This window comes from Morone saxatilis, unplaced genomic scaffold (assembly GCF_004916995.1).
Source record: "Morone saxatilis isolate NCDOM2014 unplaced genomic scaffold, NCSU_SB_2.0 Contig9, whole genome shotgun sequence".
Classification (NCBI taxonomy): Eukaryota; Metazoa; Chordata; class Actinopteri; family Moronidae; genus Morone; species Morone saxatilis.
This window is the reverse complement of record NW_023340268.1, coordinates 10,313,793-10,333,150: the sequence shown is the minus strand read 5'-3', so window position 1 is coordinate 10,333,150 and position 19,358 is coordinate 10,313,793. Positions and strand designations below refer to the sequence as shown.

The 19,358-nt window shown below is 40.2% G+C and overlaps 2 protein-coding genes across 2 annotated transcripts in view; both read left to right on the top strand.

The window, feature by feature from the left end:
• The first annotated feature begins 233 nt into the window (after positions 1 to 233).
• sf3b4 (splicing factor 3b, subunit 4) lies at positions 234 to 4,463 on the top strand. The gene is made up of 6 exons (XM_035680796.1): positions 234 to 267; positions 1,266 to 1,394; positions 1,517 to 2,059; positions 3,147 to 3,314; positions 3,851 to 4,009; positions 4,147 to 4,463. The coding sequence occupies exons 1-6, from the start codon at positions 234 to 236 to the stop codon at positions 4,308 to 4,310; spliced, it is 1,197 nt and encodes a 398-aa protein (XP_035536689.1). The 3' UTR covers positions 4,311 to 4,463.
• A 5,339-nt stretch (positions 4,464 to 9,802) lies between these two features.
• The window catches only part of LOC118342842 (synaptic vesicle glycoprotein 2A-like), a 13,074-nt gene continuing 3,518 nt past the window's right edge, over positions 9,803 to 19,358 (top strand). Inside the window, exons 1-11 of the mRNA XM_035681505.1 lie at positions 9,803 to 10,547; positions 11,211 to 11,391; positions 12,221 to 12,372; positions 13,264 to 13,397; positions 13,541 to 13,630; positions 14,255 to 14,362; positions 15,296 to 15,384; positions 15,478 to 15,642; positions 16,140 to 16,273; positions 18,812 to 19,018; positions 19,103 to 19,262. Coding sequence (XP_035537398.1) covers positions 9,938 to 10,547; positions 11,211 to 11,391; positions 12,221 to 12,372; positions 13,264 to 13,397; positions 13,541 to 13,630; positions 14,255 to 14,362; positions 15,296 to 15,384; positions 15,478 to 15,642; positions 16,140 to 16,273; positions 18,812 to 19,018; positions 19,103 to 19,262 — 2,030 coding nt within the window. The 5' untranslated portion in view covers positions 9,803 to 9,937. The remainder of the gene's footprint in view (positions 10,548 to 11,210; positions 11,392 to 12,220; positions 12,373 to 13,263; positions 13,398 to 13,540; positions 13,631 to 14,254; positions 14,363 to 15,295; positions 15,385 to 15,477; positions 15,643 to 16,139; positions 16,274 to 18,811; positions 19,019 to 19,102; positions 19,263 to 19,358) is intronic.

Below are 19,358 nucleotides of genomic sequence, written 5' to 3'. Positions count from 1 at the left end.
TTATGTTATTGCATTTTATTTCATTTTATGTTATTTTATTGTTTTCTATTTTATGTTATTATGTTTATTATGTTATGTTATGTTATGTTATGTTATGTTATGTTATGTTATGTTATGTTATGTTATTGCATTTTATTTCATGTTATGTTATTTGACGACTTCCGGCCCCGGCACACAGACAGGAAGAGGCGGGGCCTCTGTTCAGGACGCTCGCCCTGCGTTGTTCATTCAACATGGCAGCGGGACCAATTTCAGAAAGGAACCAAGGTAAATGCATCATTATACGAACTATTCAGCCTTTGTTGAGTAATGTATAAAACTGCCTGTGGTTTACACTTGAAACCGCTCGCCTTTGTGTGTATGAGCCGTGTGGTTAGCTAATAGTTTGAGGTAAACAACCGATCACATGGAAGTGTTCAGTGGTTAGCTTGACTTGCTGCTACTTTAGATTGACCATTCAATTAAAGTCTCTCTACTGTAAGTTATTTTACCTGTTTGCTACAGTAGAACTAACGTGTAGCTTTGCTTTGTGATTCATTTGAAATGTGTCTGCTGTTGTTTGTTTATTGTTGTTTGTTTATTAAACGCGGAGGTTCGTCCTGTTGGCTAACAGCTAACGTTAGCTCAGCAAGCTACCAGAGAGTAGTCTGGCACAAGTCGTCGACCGTGTTGACCAAAAACCAAGGATCCCTCTTTGTTTCTCTTTGTTTCTCTTTGTGCACGTTTTTCGGCTGCTTTAACACAGCTTTGGATAAACTAGAGAGACCGTGTGGTCTGTAGAAAATATCATTATCATGGTTGTAATGAAAAGGTAGTTTAACTAACTTATGACTGTTCACTTCACTAAGAACTATCTAGCTTTATTATTACCAACCTTATGGCCTTTTAGAAAAACAAAATCATATTAAAATGTCTTAAGTTTACGGATTTAGTATTGTTGTATTGATATTTTATATAAATTGGTGCCATATCCTCCAGCTTTAATCTTAATAGGGGTTTTGAACTATCCTTACCGAATAGTTAAAACGTTGTCCTTACAGTCATAACCAGCTAGTTTGCAGTAAAGCAACATATAACATTTGAGAACCCCGTAAAAAGAAGTTATTTGGTATTTTTACAAGATAAATTAGCTACAGCCAGACAATAAGCATCTCCATTGCCTTGTATTTTGACATAAGCCAAATCCATGTAAAATTTGCACTAATTTGGACGTCTAAGATTTCCGTATCGAGTTCATTTCTAATTCTTTCTTATTCATTTTTCAGACGCCACTGTGTATGTCGGTGGCCTGGATGAAAAGGTGTCAGAGCCGTTACTATGGGAGCTTTTCCTGCAGGCTGGTCCTGTGGTCAATACACACATGCCCAAAGACAGGGTCACTGGCCAACACCAAGGTGAGAATTGGCTAATATTGCCTAAAATTGTGATAACCAAGGTAGCAACATGTCTGTGACGTGAGAAAAAACATTTTCGCAATAACAACCATGGAGCTAATTTTTTTTAACCCCCTTCTCAGGTTATGGCTTTGTGGAGTTCCTTAGTGAAGAGGATGCTGACTACGCCATCAAAATCATGAATATGATTAAGCTCTATGGCAAACCAATTCGAGTTAATAAGGCCTCTGCGCACAACAAAAACCTGGACGTGGGTGCTAACATCTTCATCGGTAATCTGGACCCGGAGATCGATGAGAAACTGCTCTACGACACATTCAGTGCCTTTGGCGTGATCCTCCAGACGCCAAAGATCATGCGAGACCCAGACACAGGCAACTCCAAGGGTTATGCTTTCATCAATTTCGCAAGCTTCGACGCATCAGACGCTGCCATTGAGGCCATGAACGGCCAGTACCTCTGTAACAGGCCCATCACAGTGTCCTACGCCTTCAAGAAGGATTCCAAAGGAGAGCGACACGGTTCAGCTGCAGAGCGACTACTGGCTGCACAAAACCCTCTCTCCCAGGCAGACCGGCCACATCAGCTGTTCGCAGACGCTCCGCCCCCACCGAGTGCCCCCACACCGGTCCTAACTGCAATGGGATCTGGGATGCCCATGCCAGGTATGACCAGAAATACTGTGTGTAGATGTTAAAACATGTGGGATGTTCTGCGGCTCTCTTCTTTTCAATAGTGTATTGTTTAAGCTCGGTTGCAGTGTAACATTTGAACCACTATTCATCAGCAGACATGGAAAGATAGCAGTAATGGGAACTTAATAGATAATGACTTCAGGTCACATGTTTACAGAGAACACAGTATGGCACAGTGTATACCTGAATGCTCTGACACGAGTCGTCCATACCTGATTCACTATAAAATGTGAAAATTGTAGTTTCAAACTCAAATATTGATCAAATGACTCAAAATAATTCATGATACGAGTTTCTCCTGATTTAAAAAAACAAACAAAATGAGGTTAAAGAGAAACGAAATTATTCCTTTATGTACAAATATATTTTCTCTTACATTTTTAGGGTATAAACAATGCATGTTATCTGTTGTGAAGTGATTTGAACCCGGGCCGCTGCAGCAACTCCGTACATGGGTTGCCAGCTCTATATCTACCCACTGAGCTAACCGGGCGTCCGAAACTGATATCTCTGGGCCTTGATACTAATATCAAGATTAACTTTTCATGTCACCGATTTGAATCCTCACATCCTCAAATGTCTCATATCTTTATATTCCTACTCCACATATAATGCAGCTTCCTTTTGAGGTTTTTGTTTGTTAAAGCTGTAATCAGTGGTGTATGTCTGTTTATCTTGTCATATACAGCAGCTGCCTCTGATTAAAGGTTATAGATTGAGTAGTTGAATGTAGTGGTGAGTGTATGGGGGTAGATAATCAGTTTAATTACTGGTAAGGGGATTAAGTAGAATCCTGCAATAATGTAAGTGTGCTGCTCTGACTGATGCAGCTTTTATCAGCAAGTGATAACAAGACCAATTTAATTTAAACTTGGGCGATGTCTTTAACTAAAAGTGAATGTGGCAGCTGACAAATGAGCTCCTATTGTGAGATACTAATGCAGTTTAAAATTATAACAGTGGCCAAGATGACAAGAATATTTAACAGGCAGCCTGGCTTTGTGTACTAGTAGAAAATGGAAACGATAACTTGTTAATACAACTTGTTTGTGTGCAGGCATGCCACCCCCTGGTTTCCCTCCCGTTCCTCCTCCTGGATCGATGCCACCATCAATGCCCCCTTCAATGAACATGCCTCCAAACGCAGGAGCACCAGGCCAACAGGGTGGCGGCGGCGGGCCACCACCTGGACCACCACCCTTCCCTCCTGGCAGCATGCATCCAGGTACTAGTTTGTTAAACATTAAAATGTTTCCACTGTGGCTGCAAGAGGGAAGTCATGCAAACATACACTGACAATAGAACACTCGAGAAAATATCTCTCTGACTATTTTATGTCTCTTTATAATGTGTATTATATAGTGTTTTTATATATTTTGAGAGCAATGTCTTAAGTTGGCATATCTTTTTTTAAGTTCTGTTTTTATTGTGCTGCAGTTTGCACAATAAAACATGTTTACATTCTGCACACACATACAAAGTTTTTATATTTTATGTACCACTGACAGTATAATAAGCCACTATAAACCTATATAAAGGCCCAGTCATGCATACCGTGATACACCATAACTTTATTATTCACACCTCATTGTCTGGCAGTGTTGACCATAAATGACTGTTGCAGTGGGTTCTGTTGGTTCGAATGTACATTTTCATTGAAATTCTTTGGTTTTCCTAGAAACATTGTCAGACGCCGCAGTACACGAGTGTAGCTGCTTGCTCGAGCGAGTGCCTGCATACTAAACTGTTTGTGTTTCACAGGTATGCCTCAGATGCCCATGCCCCCTCCTGCTCCTCCTGGCATGGTGCCTCCACCTCCCGCTCCCCCGGGATCAAATCAGTCACGGGCACCACCACCCCCTGGCATGCCCCCACCCCCACCTATGGGAATGCCACCCAGAGCACCGTATGGACATATGGGTAAGCACCGTGGCAATCTCCCCGGATCTTTGGGGTCAAATAAATGTCTCTTCACCTGATCAATACTACTAAAATGCTGAAATGTATAATGTGTTATTATTGAAATAATGGTTTTGGTCTTAATTTCTCCCTTACAGGTCCACCTGTGCCTCCAGGTATGAGAGGGCCTCCTCCCATGCCTCCACCGGGCTACGGTGCTCCTCGTCCTCCTCCTTTTGGCTTCCAGAGAGGACCTCCAATGCCTCCACGCCCCCCCGGTGTCCCGCCCCGCGTTCCTATGAGAGCACCAATGCCACCGTAATCCAAGAAACAAGCTCTCGTTTAGCTTCTTTTTTTAAAATAAACATCTTAAGATCTACTCAAGTTTGTAATAGTGAGAATAATTTAACCACCTGTTTGTTTTTGTGGCCATTGTACAGATGAAACCTTTGACAAATAAAATTTTTTAGTACAATTTTTGCAATGTTTATTTCCCTTTGGAGCCTCAGTTTCCATCTGTGCTTTTTTAATTAAGTAATCAAGCTCTGAAGATTAGAAATATTTCTGCAATTCTTATTCAGCTTTACAGTCAGAACTAGATTGGATACAACATTAAAATGGTGCTTGGGTGTTAATAGAGTAGTAATCCTACATTATAACATATTCTGAAATGAGCGGTTCTGCATCAGTACTTTATATATTTTAAGAATATATTTTAATGCCTGCTACACTAACATGAATGCCAGACTGTTACTCGTATTTTTACACCATATCTTTTACTACTACAGGACTTAAGATGACAGCAGGGACTGTGGGTTTGTTTTCTCCTGTCTTTGTGACACAGTGCCCCCCTAAAATGGAGCGGTACAAACAATTGTTCAAAATTCCGACTATTTCCTCCCTCTCATGATGTAATATAACAACATAACCTGCTGTTTTCCCACACAGTCTGCAATACACTGTGTACAAATGCCATTTCTTCTGTTTAGAAACCCCTGGTAAAGTTTCACAGTACCTCATCCTTACAGTTTCTACCTAATATCCCTGAGCTGAGACTCTCTTGCACACTTAGACTACCACACAGCCTGAATGTACATGACAAATACAAAAGAGCTAAAATAATATCCCTTATGTCCAGAGATTTTTTTTTATCTGAATGGCACGGGTGATTATGACATCACACTGTCCGCGAGGAGAGCTCACGTTTCTTCATAGCGGGTCTTGATGCAGCAGAAGGGATCAAGAATATGGCAAGTGGTTGGCATGACAACAGGAGTCAGGTGCACTTGCACGTGTGTTGTCTGTGCATATAATTTGATAATCATGTGTACAATCTATTTGTAAAAAAAAAAAAAACGCAAGTGGGGGGTGGGAATGAGTGTGTGCGTGCGAGGATCTCCACATCCAGTGCGTGTTTAACATGAGTTTTACGCACAGAGCTGTAGTTAGCCTTAAGATCGGGTAAAGAAGCGTAAATCGCAGTGTAAAAGGCGCACCAGCCCGTGTCAAGGAGGAAAATGAGCGCAGATTGTGTGCAGATATGCGCCAAAAAACCCCTCCAGATACGAAGGCGTTAAAGTGCTCGTGCGCTCGTGAGGTTTTTTTTTTCTCCTCTTGCGTGGGGGAGGGGACCCCTGCACATCAGTGAGTGTGCGTGGATGGTGTGGGCTTCTCTCTCCTCCTCCGGACCGCGCAGCATCATCACCACTCGGTTCACAGCAACAGCCTCGTACGCACCATCATCCTCATCCTCCTCCTCATCCTCCTCATCACCACCATCTCCAGCGGGGCTGAAGAAGACGAAGAAGAGGGACCGCGTCGCAGGGATAAAAAAAGGTGAATAATAATTAACTGTTTGCGGCTGATGGCGTCTTGTAAGCGGTATGTTTTATTATTGTATTTAATGCATTGAGACATCATGAGGAAGAGACGATGGGGCGTGTTCTCCAACCGTTTGCTTCACACAGCAATTAAGATCGATTTTGTGAATCGGGCCTATCTATAATCTAATCCAAGTCGTGACGAGCTGCTGCCACTGTGTGATTTCTAAGAATGAGCGCAGATGTCAGGATTCAGGCGAGCAGACAATCCTGCTGCTATTTGTGACACATTTATATTTTAATCCGGCCGTATATTTGTGAGCTGTGGAAATTGGCCTGTTAGCGACTAGGCCTTTTTTTTCTTTCTTCTTAACATCAATGAAGATGGTTACAGCTGGACTGGAGGCTTAAATCTGCTTCTTTTTTTTTTTTGGTCAATTGCTGGAATATAGCAACCGTGCAAGAAACTGAAACACCACAGCACAAATATTATAACATTGTAGGCCTGCAGGAAGATAATGTCGTTAATGTTATCTTCAGGTGTCCAGATTTTTCATCACGACACTTCACGACTGATCTCCCACTGCTATAATAATCTAGCGTGCCTGTGATGATGTGATGGCTGCTGATCTGCCCTGATTGGCCCTTGCAAGGAAGTGGTGAGCTGATTGATTTTTGAATGGGGGGAGGAAAAAAAAGACAAACAAAATAAATAATAAAAGGGTTTGCTCCAACCAGGGGAGCAATAATACCCCCCCCATTCTCTTGCCTGCTCTTTTCCACTGAGAAGGGCTCTGTGTTGCGGGCTGCATGGGGTTGTAGAGATGCTGTCAACTTGACAACATGGAAGATGTTAAAGAAAGTGGGTTTAGAGCCGTTGTGTTGTGTTTGCTTTTACAATTCTTAGTGAAAAAGAGAAAAAAACAGGATTAAAGGAGTGAATTTGTAGCTTACCTGTTGCATGAAAGATGAATCTATCTATCTATCTATCTATCTATCGATCTATCTGTCTATCTGTCTATCTGTTGGTTTTTATTGAGGTTTAGTTCTATAATACACCTACAGAGACTAATTATTTTACCAGTATTTAATCCTCTGAAATGAACATGGAGATGGAGCTTTGCTTTCTGTACTGTGCAGACACATTTTGGCATGTTAAAATAGGCTCACTGTCACGCCGTCTTGGCGAACAGAGCCATCGTTAACGACATTAGTAACACCTGTGCTTCTTCTTCGGTGACAAGTCAAAATGTCTGCTGTGAAAAAGGGGCCTATCGTACCAAACTAACCCAAAAATGGTTTTAAAAAAAGCCATAAAGACGTAGGTTATTTCAACAATCTAGGTCTTTTTTTTAACAGCAGACACTTTGACTTGTCATAGTAGGAAAAGCGCTGATGTTATTAATGATGACTGTGTTCTATGTTATTGTCCCAGTTAGCCATGACACCTGAAAACCCCTGTGCAGCTAGACACTCTGTCTGCAGGGGCTTTTAAAAAAAAAGCACTCCTGTCTTGTTGTTTGTGGTTTGTGTTCTTATGTTCATAAGGGATCGTGATCACAGGCCTGTGTGACTTGACTCCAAGATATTATTAGGTTAGTGTCCTACAGTTTAGCCTGGCTGACCAGGTCTGTGGGGTGCCTTTGATCAGTGCCAGTAAATCTGCTCGTCATGCTGACAGCGAAGGCTCTGTGCCCTCATGACTGGAGTAGATGTTTGAATTAAATTAAACATAAATCAAATGTGTATTGTGCTCTAATGAGGATACTGATCTGGCTTGAGTATACTGTATATTTTAGATAACTTTGAATACAAAACCATTTTTAAACATAGCTAGTATTCACCTGTGTGAATCAAAGATATACAGGATATTGACGATTGTAGCTATCAGCGTGGTTCTCATATACTCAGCATTTGCTTAGGTTAATTTGGGGATTTAAACAACCTAAAGAGCAGTTTAGTTCTTCTGTGGTTGCACATGGTAGGTTTTAATGATCCAGTGTGTAACATTTAGGAGGATCTATTGGCAGAAATGGAATATAATATTCATCGATATGTTTTCATTAGTGTATGATCACCTGACTACAGGAAATGTGTTTTCATTATCTTAAAAATGAGCCGTTTTTATCTACAGAGGGAGCAGATTGCCTTTTTAATGGAGCCAGAATGGAAAAACCAAACACTGGCAGTAGATGTTATTTGTTTTTTAATAATAGCCAAAATATTATTTGTATATGACAGGATATTAAAATGAATAAAAACATAATGAAGGTATTTAATATTTCACTATTAGAATTTAATCATGGGAGTGTGGAGTAGTCTTTGAAGTAGCATTTAGACCATCATGTAGGGGGATACAATTTACATAAAATGAATGAAGAAGACAAAAAACATTAAATTTGATACAGCAGATTCTGACCCCTGACCTCAGTATTTCTAAAATCCTGTGTCTGGACCTTTATACTGTATACCAGACATCTAAAGCTCTGTCAGCCCCGTTATTACCTGTCAGACCTCATTTTTGAAACAGGGGTAAACGTGAGCGCTGCGGTGATGTCTCTCATTCTGTGTCTGTTGTTTCACTGCATCACAAAATCAAAGTGACATGTTGTTTTATTGCACAATGACCCGGGGCACACAGTGTCTTAATACAAAACCATATGGATGTGGGTATTGTCAGTGAACTACGCCAGTCAATGCCTTATAAATGTTGTTTTTTCAAAAGGAGATGTGATACTGCAGCAGACAAGTGAAATGGACATCAGTTTTCTGGCTGCCTTTTCTCAATTTCAAGCCTCATTTGATTTAGCACACAGCTCCTCCAGCAAATAGTACACTTTTTCAATTAAGGAATGTTTATGTGACTAACCCAAGAAGTATACTTTATCTATATATATTTATGTATTACTGTCAAACCTGATATTCAATTGCTTAAACTATTAAAAAACTCACATTTAATGCAGGATTTTGTGAGTCTTTAAAATAAATAATGAAGTTCCGTTATGAAGGATGTTACAGGATGATGAGGGCCTTACAGATGATGAAGGCCTTACAGTGGTGTCCTTTTATCCCAAACTAGTGTCTTATCCTGTTGAGCATTATCTCAGACACATTACATTTGAGTCATGGTCATGTACTGTAGCTCTCCTCCATGAACTTGAGACAGAGGCATTTAGGCCATTTCTGCACCAAGAGACATCCATTAAAACCACTCTCACTATTCAAGGCTTGATGCCTCACCCTGTAATTACTGCTCAGGCCCATCTGTGACTCAGCAGTGAACACATGCTGCGCATATATGGAAAATGCAACAGGTGTCTGTAAACATACCATTAAAGGCTGGTCAGCTGAATGGACAGATCTATACATAGACCTGTATAAATACGTCTTTTTATCTCTCTCTATATATATTACTATATGTATCTAAATGTTCCATATCTTGTCATTTTGTGTCTCTTTGTAGTCAATTGGTGTCTTTCTCTTTGTAGTCAATTTGTCTCTTTGTATCTCTGTAATGTTTTTTATTGTCCTGTAATTTTTTGTCTATTTGTAGTTATTTTGCACCTCTTTGTGCATTTTGTTTTCTCTTTGCAGTCATTTTGTGTCTGTTTTTGTTCATTTTGTGTCTGTTTCTAGTCATTTTGTATCTCTTTGTAGTCATTTTCTTTATTATTTTGTGTCGCTATTGTTGATTTGTGTCTCTTTATTGTAACTTTGCACCACTTTGTAGTCATTTTTTACATCTTTGTGGTTGTTTTGTGTCTCTTTGTTGTCATTTGACGTGATGGAGCACCGGAGCACCCATACGATGGGTGCCTGTTGAGTAATGCATCAATTGGGTCACCAGAAATGTGCACTCTTGCTTTTGAAGCTTCTATTAAATGTCTCTCTTGACAACAAAGCATCTTTCTATGAAATCTACAACTACATGCCTGAATGATTATGAAAAAAGTAAATGTTGGCTAATTTATATTTCCATTTTTTCCCCAGCCTGTTGTCGGTCAAGTCAGCCGGGGGTCAACTTTTCAAGTCTGTGAGGTGTATCCTGAACAAACTGAAGTCCCAGCACGTTTAGGTGCCCTCTCCACAAAATTTTTGACCCCTTTTTCTTCTTGCGAACCTCTTTAAAATGGAGGACGGTTACCAAAACCGGACTGCCTTCATAAAAGGTGCCAAAGACATTGCCAAAGAAGTCAAGCGGCAAGCATCTAAGAAGGTCGGCCGTTCAGTGGATCGGGTGACCGATGAGTACAGCAAGCGCTCCTACAGCCGTTTTGAAGAGGACGATGACGATGACTACCCCATGCAGGGAAGCCAGGATGGAGGCTACTACCGTGGAGATAGCCAGGCAGCCAATGACGACGAGGGCGGTCACAGTGACTCTACAGAGGGTCACGATGAGGATGATGAAATCTACGAGGGAGAGTACCAAGGAATTCCCAGGGCTGATTCAGGCAAAGGCAGCCTGGCTGGAGGCCCGGGCTCGGTGAAAGCCGGTGCTCAGCAGTTCACAGATATCGGAGTGTCCGAGGCAGAGAGGAGGAAGGACCAGGAAGAGCTGGCTCAACAGTACGAGACCATTTTACAAGAATGTGGTCACGGGAAGTTCCAGTGGACCCTGTACTTTGTGCTGGGGCTGGCTCTCATGGCAGATGGCGTGGAGATCTTTGTGGTCGGGTTCGTCCTGCCCAGCGCTGAGAAGGATATGTGCCTGTCTGAACCTAACAAAAGCATGCTAGGTAAGACTCTTACAGTTGACTGTATCTCCTCCTTCTGTTGTACAAGTTCTGATTTGTGTGTCACAATTTTTTATGTTGCTCAAAGGTTGTCTATTGTCCATATTTATCTTATTGTTAACAAATCTCCAAAACCAACAATGAATTGATCCGGTTAACAAGTATTTGCTGCATATTCCTCTGGGCTACATAGCTTAATTGTTGTCCAAAAACGATTATTAAAAACACATCAGTGAGACAAAGCACCAAATGTGTATTAATACATGTATAATAAACAAATAAAACAATTTAATCCTGTTTGAGTTTACTAAAAACTACAGTGCCCCGCTGTTTAAGGAAATTACTTAGGCTTACTGAGACTATATATGTGTGCCCTGTTTGTTAAAGGGCTTGGGGCTGAGAGACGGTTTTGGAGTTCTCCTATGATTTGTTGACAACAAGAAAAATAAAGAAATAAAATAAAAAGTGTCGTCTGCCTGTCTCGTAAAGGCCAGCTGTCAGCCGAATAAGCATGAGCCTGCAAAGCCCATAATCTCACAGGAGTGTTGCAGAAATAAAGAATACGGGACAGACATATCTGTAGCAGTAAATAACGAGTTCTGCAGTAAACACTGACATTTTTTATTGATATTTGTTACAGTTTAATTTGCTCTGCTCTCTCCACAGGTCTGATTGTATATTTTGGGATGATGGTTGGGGCTTTCCTCTGGGGGGCTCTGGCTGACCGAATAGGCCGTCGGCAGTCTCTTCTCATCTCTCTCTCCATCAATAGTGTCTTCTCCTTCTTCTCCTCCTTCGTTCAGGGCTACAGCACTTTTCTGTTTTGTCGGCTTCTCTCAGGTGTTGGGTAAATAGAAAAATACTTTATATATATAGATAGATAGATAACGTTAGATAGATAGATAGATAGATATATAGATATATTAAACCTGCTCCACTTCCCCTGATCTAGTTGTTTCATTGATATTCTACAGATCAATCCAGCAGGGCCAAGGGAAACACACAAATACAAAGAAGTGTAAAAGCTTATTTTAACCATCACACATGAATTGTGGGAAGCTATTAAAGCTATAAAAATGAGTAACTACAATTATTTAAAAAAACAGTATACTAAATCTTCCAAAAGCTGTAATCTTGAGATGAACTATGTTGTACTTCTGACTGCAGCATTTTGAGTTTGGTAATTATTACTATTAATTGTAGATCTTTAGTATTCCAGCATATATTAAACTTTCTGAACAGTTTCTCTGGTTTAGTGAAGTGACAAATTGAGATGCTCAAATCCATTTGTGGTGAAATCAATCACTTTCCCACAGAGCTTCTGTGAGTTAGTTTTGCACCATGGTGATGGAGTAATTGAAGCAAATAATGTTAAAGCTTCAGTGACTGAACAAAACAAGCAGTGCAGTAAATTAAAGGTTGTAGATCCGAGTTGGTGCATCCACTTGTAAAAGGTCTAGTTACTCTAGTTTTACATGCAGGAGTTTAAGGTAATTAGCTCTCTCTCGATATGATACCATGTTATGGTGATATGATATATGTGGTGCTTTAGGATATTTAAAAATTACTCTTATTTCTATGTACAGAATGCTATTAATCTGACAACCTAAACTCTGTGTGCATCTCTGGATCTCTGCTCTTAAACACTGGGCTTAGCTGGTTTCTGATCTTTGCAGGATTGGTGGCTCAATTCCCATCGTGTTTTCCTACTACTCTGAGTTTCTGTCCCAAGAAAAGCGTGGCGAGCACCTCAGTTGGCTCTGCATGTTCTGGATGATTGGGGGAATATACGCATCTGCTATGGCCTGGGCTATAATCCCACATTATGGTAAGTACAGTAATTTATCCCTGAATATTGCCCCAAGGAGGCAATAGTTCAACATTTTGGGGAATACACTTATTTGCTTCCTTGCCAGGAGTTGGATGAGAAGATCGATACCACTCTTGATATGTTTGTGCATTAAATATAAGGCTATAGCCAGTTATCTTAGCTTAGTTTAGCATAACGACAGGGAAAACTAGCCTGGCTCTGGCCAAAAGGGACAAAATCGGTCTACCAGACAAAGATAAAGCTCAATAAATAACATGTTATACCAGAGCAGTTGTGCCAGGCACTGTGCCCATAGCCAAGAAGTAGTTACAAGCTCCTGCAAAATGGTGAATTGTTGTTTTTACTCTTTTTGCTCGTATTAAACAAATGTTATATAATTTTTTTAATAAGTGAGCTTTAAAGGCACTTGTCTGTGGATTTTGTTACCTTTGGACAGAGCCAGGATAGCTGTCTCAAGCCTTTGTGCTAAGATAAGCTAAATGGCTGCTGACTGTACCTTCTATCGCCAGAAAGCGAAATGTTTTTTTCCCCTATAATATTCCTTTAAATTTAGATACTTTTGCAGGAAACAAAGTGTAAATACACAATTTTGAGCTTCAGCTTTGGCAGCACGGTGAGCCGGTTGCTGAAACCATACAGGTGTAAGTTTGTTTGCTAGAAAATTTTTTCCCAGAGTTATGACCTCTGACTTCCCTTGAGGGAGGAAAAATAAGAACATAGTTCATACTGTGTCACATCAAATTAAATACATTACAGACTGTGTTTTATAAAGATATATTTTTTGACCGTACCTGCTATTGACTTGACTCACATTCACTGGACAAAGTGAAAGAAGTCTAAGATGTGAGCTCATTTCTTCGTGTTGGTCGTGCTTTTTTGTCTTCTCAGGATGGAGTTTCCAGATGGGCTCTGCGTATCAGTTCCATAGCTGGCGTGTGTTTGTGTTAGTGTGTGCGTTCCCTTGTGTTGCAGCCATCGCTGCCCTCAGTGCCATGCCAGAGAGCCCACGCTTCTACTTAGAGGTTAGCAGATGTGCTTGTTGATAGTTACTCTCATATGAGTTATTACTGACATAAAACTACAGATTTCTTCTTCTAAATGTTCAAATTACTGGGGATAAATGCATGGAAAAAACACAGGAGATGTTTACTTTTCTCCCAAACAGAATGGCAAACATGACGAAGGCTGGATGATTCTGAAGCAAGTTCACGACACTAACATGCGTGCAAAGGGATGCCCAGAGAAGGTGTTTTCTGTGAGTATATGGTTATATTAAACTCACAAATAATACCTCCATTAAAGTAATTGAACATCTTCACAAGAAGGGATCCAAATGTAGTTTATTAAATAAGGTATTTGGGCTTTTTATGCCTTTATTGGATAGCCGACATTAGAGAGATGACAGGTAAGGACGGAGGACAGAGATTGGGAATGACACGCATCAAAGGTCACTGGCTGTTTTTAGTGTCAGCTGCACAGTAATCAAAAAGTACAATAAACACAGCTTGGACCATTTCTACTAGAGTATTCTATCAGGTACATAAACTAGAAATGTTTAAACCAAAGCTTTTCTTTAGGTACATAACATTGTTTTCCTTCTACTTTTAAATCGTTATCCTTCTTATAGATCCAAACAACAGCTGCTTGCACATTTCTACATTTCACTGTTGGCATTAAAACTATTTAAATAAAATAAAAAAACAACAACACATGGTTAAAGCTACTATACTTATATTTTAGTCAAACAAGTCTAAGTTTCAGGAAGTCTTTTCAGAAATACCACTTGTAATAATTAAAAAACCTACTATCAAAGTTCAATCCCTGACATCTGGCTGGAGGAATATACCTGAAAGAGAGATTTGTGTCTCTTTCATGCAAGGTCACCACAATTAAGACGGTGAAACAGATGGATGAGTTGGTGGACACTGGCACCGATACTCCAGTCTGGAAGCGCTACCGACTGAAGATTATGAGCCTCTCCCAACAGGTGAGTGAAGTTAAAAGGGGTGAAAACTCATATGGTTTTAAAAATATAATTCACATACAGTGTATATACTTTCTTTAATCAGGGGTTTTGTTTAAACAACTAGAAGATTCATTGTTGTGCAGGCAGCTCTGAACCAACACTGCAACAACGTTTTAAAAGGGTGAAATAAAACACCCTTGAGATCATATCTGAGGTCATTGCTCCTTTAAAAATGCAGTATTACAATTATTGTACCAGAGTATGAGGCATTTTACTGCTTGGGGGCATGCCTGTAAAAGGCCTCAGTGGAGCTGGCATCAGTGCAGATGAACAGTGTGGATGGAGGCGTAGGAGGCCAAGAGTAGCTAAGAGGTTTGAAATGCCATCTTTTCCTTACGAATTATTTTTAATTATGACTTATGTCTGATTTTATGAGTGCAGACTTTCTATTTTCTCTGTTTTTTATCTCCTAAAATTGAACTTGATTGAACAAACTCAAAAAATGTGCATTTTGTGCTGGTAGTTCTTATTTGTTGATTGTATGTTAGTATTTGACTTTCTTGTGTTTAAACTTACTCTTTCATTGTGTTGCACATTGTTGCAGCACCACTGCTCCAGGCAGAAACTTTAGCTTTGTGCCTGATTTTAATTTGCATTCAGCCTACGTTCTGTTAAACGCCTACACCCTCCATTTTCTTCTGAATCTGCTGCACCACCTGCCTAATTCTTACTGAAAAGTGTTCAGTCTTAAAGTTGAAGCTGTAAAGATGTAGCTTCAGAGCAGCCTGGCTGCTGTCGTGTTGCGTTACTTCCAATTGAATTCTAGCTCAACAAGTTGCATGTTACAGCTCAGAAATGTAAACTGAGACATTACAGAGTCATCAGATTAAAGTTAGAGCATCTGTTATAATAGTTCTGTATCAAAAGTTGTGTTTTCTTGTTCGTATGTTGCAGATACGGAATAACATTCTCGCCTGCTTCAACCCAGAATATAAACGGACGACTTTCATGCTTATGGCTGTTTGGTTTACCATGTCTTTCAGGTAAACTACAGACTCATAAAACCTTTGCTATGTGGTGAATCACGTTCACTTTTGAGCCTTATTTCATCTGTCCTGACTCTTAAAACCTTGCAGCTACTACGGTCTGACGGTGTGGTTCCCAGACATGATCAAATACATCCAGAAGCAGGAATATGAATCACGCACAAAGACCTTCATGAAGGAACGAGTGGAGCATGTGACTTTTAACTTCACCCTCGAAAACCAAATTCATCGCGAAGGACACTACTTCAATGACAAGTAAGTGCTGTGTGAGCCGCATCCTAAGTCCCGCCCCTTCTTGCTCTGTGCTCCAATAACAGTTGAGTAAGCCTCGGTCAACTTTATTCTTTCCTGTACTTAGATATGCTATGTGCTAGGCTCGTCTATAAAAGATAGCCACATTTTGAAGCTGGTTAAATTATCTAGCTAATATGAGCAAAAAGTTTGCTAACTAGCCAACTAATCTACATCAGTCGTCAGTTCTGAAAGTCGATGTTAGCAAAATCCAAACTGACGATTGATGTGAATCAAGTGTTTTGGGCTTGCTCAGCTGTAATTGGAGCACAGAGCAAAAAGGGGCAGGACTTAGGAAGGGCCAATTAGAGTAGTTTGACAGAGGTGTATTAGTCATTGGTGTACTCGTGTTTGCATTTGACTGCTACTGAATCAACAGTAAAGTCAGACTAATACCACATAGCAGAACAAATGGCAAACATACAACAATATAAAACTAAAACCTGTGACCTGTTCGCCAGGTTCCTCAACTTGAAGATGAAGTCCATGGTGTTTGAAGACTCTGTGTTCGAGGAGTGCTACTTTGAGGACATCACCTCCACACACACCTTCTTCAGAAACTGCACCTTCGTTGCAAGTTTGTTCTATAACACAGGTAAATATTAACATTACTTCACCAGTGTTTTGATAGTAGTGATGACCGTCAGTATCACTATAACAGTATGATTAATTATTGATAAGTCTAAAATTGAGTAATTTTGTCTATAAAATGTCAAGAGAAAAAAGACGTAAAAACCTTACTGTGTTTGCAAACAGTTGCCTATTCACCCATCTAGAAGACATGGAGCAACATTAGTATTAATTTGGAGTCGTGTTTCTGGCCACCAAGCAAATGTTAGTCTAATAATCACTCTCCTTTTAGCTCCTGAGGCAAAATATCTGGCTCTTTAGCTGCTTAATGCTCCACTATGTTCACCAGGTACTCGCTTACTTTGTCTGTCCGCCTCATGTAGCGTACAGTTGGTTTATCAGTGCTTCTTTTGTTGAAAACATCTGCTCGCTGCATCTGGAAACAACACTTATGAACGCAGCGAGCCAAAACAGTAAATCTGTGGGCTGTGGAACCAAAGCAGAGTATAAAGACACTAAAACGCTCTGTAGAGCTGATGGAAACAGCAGGGTGTGTTGATAATTATATATGTGTCTTCTTTCACCTTATATATAGTTATTCGATCCAATGTTAGTATTAGATACTCATTAGTGCAGCTATAAAGTGCCCTAGTTTTAATTACAATAATTACACAGCTGCACAACAAAACCACGAATAATTTTAGATTAAATGTGAATTTTAATTTGTTTTTATTGCAACTTAAAGTAAAAATAGAGACAAGGAGGAGTTCAGCAGGACTGCAACCATAGAAACACTCTGTTGCTAGTATCTCTGGGTTACACTGGCTTAGAACTGTTACCGTAGCAATGTAAACAAATCTGGCCCAGACTCTTCTGGCAGAGGAGATAGGCGGCACTGGCTACCACTGCCTCTTCAACGTAAAGGTTAGAGAAGCGAGGTTCAATTCCCCGGACTGGCAGGATAAATCTGGGCGGGGAAAGAAAGGCAGCGCTCTCTCTCCTCCCTCGTTACCACCACTTTTGCTTGTTATCACCACTTTTGCTTGTTACCACCACTTTTTCTTTTTACCACCACTTTCCCTCGTTACCACAACAGAGGTGCCCTTGAGCAAGGCCCTCAACCCCAACCGCTCCGGCGGAGAAGCTCAGTGGCCACAGATGTGGCTGTACTGTGCAGCTTCCAGGTGGGAATGTGTTTATGTGTGTGAATGTGATCGAGGAGTTTCTAGAAAAAGAGATAATTGCTGTCAGTGAAGCCCCCCCCACCGAATAAATAAATAAAGGTGGAAAACCGAGAGAGAACAGATGGGGTAAGCTGTGAAAGAGATCTTCATGATTAAGAAAAACAGATGTAAGAATGTGTTAACTGGATAATCAGAACCAAAGCTCTTCTTAGACTTGACATGACAAACCTGTGTGTGTGTTGAGATGACAAAATGTATGTCGTGTCAGGTCTGTCTCTCTTTTTTGTTCGTGAATATCAGCTTCTAAAGCAAGTACAGTCGTATCTTTGCTTATTTGTACGTGAATCTTTTATACTGTAAGTATGTAACTGTGCACAAACATGCAGAAGAAATATCATTTAACACACATTGCTGTAGTCCAGGGTGTTTGTTTTTGCTGCATGGTTTTAATTTCTGCTTTAAATCAACATGTCAGATTTTGCCTGAGAAAATCTATGAGCTGTTTCTCTGCTAACAACAAGCCTTAAATCTCAAACATCTTCACTCTCACAGCAGCTTTTACAGCAGCAGTATCTTCTCATCCCCGAAGCCAAAGATACATTCTTTTATGTTTATGTCATTTGTGCATCTAAAAATTTTATGATCACTCAAAAGCACTTTTGTGCCTGACTCCCTTTAATAAAGCTGTTATAGGTTATGAAGCAATTTCACCAGTGTCATCAGAAAATCTAATCATGCTGCTTGTGCGGCTGCAGGCAGCAAAGTATGAAAAGAGAATAAAGTAACAGAGCTTGTAACCTGGAGGAAAACTGGTTTTCGATAGACAATGCAACCTCCTCTGACCGCTTCTATTTTTTATCTCCTGTTACTTATTTGAAGAAGTTCTAGTGATGGATGCTGTGTTTTTGTTAAGTCTCTGCCGTTAAGGAATTTTGATTAAAAACAGCCGCTGAGGACTGGTTGTGGGGTGGTTTGCAAATGTCCTGGTTTCTTTTGCTGAGAGATAATTCAATCCCCCTTTTTTCAATGTTTTAGGAAAACTAATCATCTATTATGCCAGTGTGCACATACTGTAGGTTTGATTTCAGACGTGGATGGGACACAATGAATGTTCCTCAATCAAAGTATAAGAATTACCTGCTTTTCATAATAATTCTATTTCTATTTCTAATGTTTTTGCCCAACTCTTTGCCATGAAGAGCACAGCAGCTTTGATTTCTAAGCTATTCATACTCATTTCTTCTCTCATCTGGTAGAAAACATTGATATTTTGTAAAACTGTAAGCAACTGTAAAAGTTAGGGGTACAAAAGCTATAGATTATTATATAGATTTAATATTACTGAGCAATAACACCTCTTTCTCTTTCTCTTTAATCAGATTTGTTCAAATACAGGTTTGTTGACTGTAAACTGGTCAACAGCACGTTTCTCCACAACAAGGAGGGCTGCATACTCGACTTCAGCGACGACTTCAACAATGCCTACATGATATACTTTGTTAACTTCCTCGGCACGTTGGCAGTGTTGCCTGGCAACATTGTGTCGGCTCTATTAATGGACAAAATTGGCCGTTTAAGGATGCTGGGTGGGTAAATCTAATCAATGCAGATAATTCGCTCATGACCATAGAGGCTATTTGACTTAATGTGATTGTCATTCTTCTCTCCAGCGGGATCCAGTGTCATATCTTGCATCAGCTGTTTCTTTCTGATGTTCGGCAACAGTGAGTCAGGGATGATCGCCCTCTTGTGTCTGTTTGGTGGCATCAGCATCGCCTCGTGGAACGCCTTGGATGTGATAACAGTGGAGCTCTACCCCTCGGACAAAAGGTAACATGAGATGCACCAACTCGTGGCAGCATGGGGTTTTTATGAGTTATTTTTATGTTTTTCTGACAATGTGTATTGTTGTTTTTTGTTGTTGTT